Here is a 2,666-nt window from a genome sequence, read left to right as displayed (position 1 = left end):
TTTATCGCTTATTTCTTCTCAAATACTGATTTTTGTTGGCCCAAAATCTAAAAATTACCGATCTTTGTTGGCCCAAAATCTAAAAATTACCGATCGCTAATACCGTCATTTTAATAATTTATACAATAATAAATATCAATTATCACTAACAAATCTCATAGGAACTCAAATAATATTTAATTTGAGATTTTCAAGCCAAATTAATAATGACAAAAATTATTATCTAATTAAAAAATGAATAAAAAGTTAAGAATAATTATTGAAGAAATTGGATAAACACAAATCAAATTTAATAACAAGTAGAAACATATATTATAACTCAAGATAGACAGATTCAACTGGACACCTTATAGGATGCCAAAAGCTACAACAGCTTTTTCCCTTTTTCACAACACAATGCAAGCACATGAGACAACATGGATTAAAAGTAGGAAATTAAACTCTACTAAGATCACTCCAACATATAAATTACATAAATAGTGTCCAAACTCACCAAAATATACTTAGTCTATTATTTTCATAGAAAGATTTCTTAAACATAGTCATTATCATATTTCGAGCAGACAGACACATGATATGTCGGCATAAAATACGATATAATACTTGTTACTTAAAAACCTCCGGGAGTAGGAAGATCAGAATATACACCGGGGCTAGGAAGATCGGATAGATCGGAATATCCGTCGGGGCTAGGAAGATCGGGAGGTGGAGGTCTTGGGAGAAATGGCAAGTAAGGAGTTCCATGCTCAATAGGTTCAGTTCTTACAGCTTTATATGGACCATTTTTGCCGGCATAATCATCTAGATTAATGAGTCTATTATCAACTTTGTCCTTACTTGTTCTCTTGCTATCATTTTCCTGAAATACTCATCATACTTAGTGTGTGTTTGGATTACAATTTGCAAACAAAAGTTTGCATAAAATTGATTTTGTAAACTTGATTTTGATGTAGTTAGCTACCATAAATTCATGAATTATGAATTTTTTTTTCGGTTCTTCATTTTTAAGAGAATTTGAAAACCTTGTTTTGAACATTCAAATGGTTTTCCAAACATGTAAAAATAACAATACCTTGAGTTTCCTTCTTGTTACAATTTCCGATGTTCCATGTCCATAGTTGGTAACAGGCAAATCTGTGATGCCACTTAATAATGTAAAAGGAAATTATATAGGTCATTTAATAGGGAGTTAATAATAACAATCAATGCGTTATAGATCTTATCATAAAACAATAAAAAAATTCTAATACAATCTACTCAAATTAGTTCTAAATAATGCTTTAATGATTTATAGGAAGATGTTGTTTAATGCATGCATGCAATGTTTAGAAATGTACTAATTAAAGTAACTAAGATATTATAAAAATGCTAACAGTATCATTGTCATGGATGAGTTCAAAGGCTTGTCAAAATGATACTAGGATCTATGAGCAATTTTATTAAGAGTTTCACATGAAGAAGCAAGGTTGATAAAAATGTTTAGTTAGTTGCATGTTAAATTTTGAACACTTCAAAGATAATGTAAAAGAATTTCAGGACATATCATTTGGTCTCAATTGGAAACTATAAAAATTGCATTTTATTCTTCTCATTCAATCATCATAAATAAAATAACCCGAAGAAAAAAATGTTGTGGAAAATTGACTCAAATTCAGTACTAGTTGTGAGAATCATCATATACAATGCATGATAAGTGAATACTTGAACAATGTCAAATAAAATAAACCATGGGAATATATAAATATTCTCATCTAAATTTTTCATAAGAATTGAAAAAAAAAAGAGATTTAGACAGAAGCACATAAAAGGATTTTATCTGAGTTGAAAATAAACAAAATGGCATTGTAATATGAAATTTTGATACAAGCACATATAGGATGATATTTTGAAAAATCAAAATGTGCTTTGAAATTTTGATTTTGAAATAAACCATTTTATTTCAACAAAAGGAACTTTGAAACTGAAGCCATTTCTCTAAGATTAGAGGGTTTATTAAGATTTGAGACTTTATTTATTTCTGGTTCATTATTTTTACCATTGCATGCATCCTATTTCTCCTCAAGTATATATATAGAGGGAAAAAATTGATCAAAGAAGACAAAACCAACATTCAAAAGACTGAAAAGAGCATATTATTATTATTATTATTATTATTATTATTGTTGTTGCTTTAAAGATGATGATCATGAACCCAAGAGATTTCCACTATCATTTTCCCTTATTTTTTCCTTAAAAAAATGCAATAAAAAAAAGTGATAATGGATAGAAGATATACCGGAAAAGTTGGATCCACCATCGGAAGATAAGAAGTTAAGGAATGCTAAAGCGGCTGCCACAGCGAGCAAGAAGAACAATGGCCAAAACCCAGAAACCTTCATGATAGTCTTCAAATGATTATTACTATTACATGCAGAACTTGGTTTGCCTTTTCATGTAACTTATAGAGAGAAAGAAACAATAATAATTGTGGAATTAAATAAGTTAGTTGTGGTCATTTATTGAAGAAGAGGAGGGAGAATGCACCCTCTCTCTCATGTTTCTTATGAACATACATCATCATCATGTCATGCATGTGAAACAGAGGCATGTACATAGTTAAGAAGATAAGATCGGTGATGAATCTTCAATATAACCCATGCATGCATCCCATAACATTTTGATGATAT

The 2,666-nt window shown here is 29.6% G+C and overlaps 1 protein-coding gene across 1 annotated transcript; it reads right to left on the bottom strand.

Moving 5' to 3' along the window:
• Positions 1-308: 308 nt before the first annotated feature.
• On the bottom strand, positions 309-2,463 carry LOC107495896 (uncharacterized). The gene is made up of 3 exons (XM_016117112.3): positions 2,276-2,463; positions 1,073-1,134; positions 309-859 (listed from the first exon to the last, which is right to left on the bottom strand). The coding sequence occupies exons 1-3, from the start codon at positions 2,376-2,378 to the stop codon at positions 611-613; spliced, it is 414 nt and encodes a 137-aa protein (XP_015972598.1). The 5' UTR covers positions 2,379-2,463; the 3' UTR covers positions 309-610.
• Between the last annotated feature and the right edge of the window lie 203 nt (positions 2,464-2,666).

This window comes from Arachis duranensis, chromosome 6, assembly GCF_000817695.3.
Source record: "Arachis duranensis cultivar V14167 chromosome 6, aradu.V14167.gnm2.J7QH, whole genome shotgun sequence".
Classification (NCBI taxonomy): Eukaryota; Viridiplantae; Streptophyta; class Magnoliopsida; order Fabales; family Fabaceae; genus Arachis; species Arachis duranensis.
This window is presented reverse-complemented; position numbering and strand designations above follow the sequence as displayed.

Coding starts and splice junctions, on each gene's coding strand:
- LOC107495896 (XM_016117112.3), bottom strand. CDS start 2,378: ATGAAGGTTTCTGGGTTTTGGCCATTGTTCTTCTTGCTCGCTGTGGCA. Junction 1,135..2,275: donor TGGTGGATCCAACTTTTCCG/GTATATCTTCTA, acceptor GTGGCATCACAG/ATTTGCCTGTTACCAACTAT. Junction 860..1,072: donor TAACAAGAAGGAAACTCAAG/GTATTGTTATTT, acceptor TGAGTATTTCAG/GAAAATGATAGCAAGAGAAC.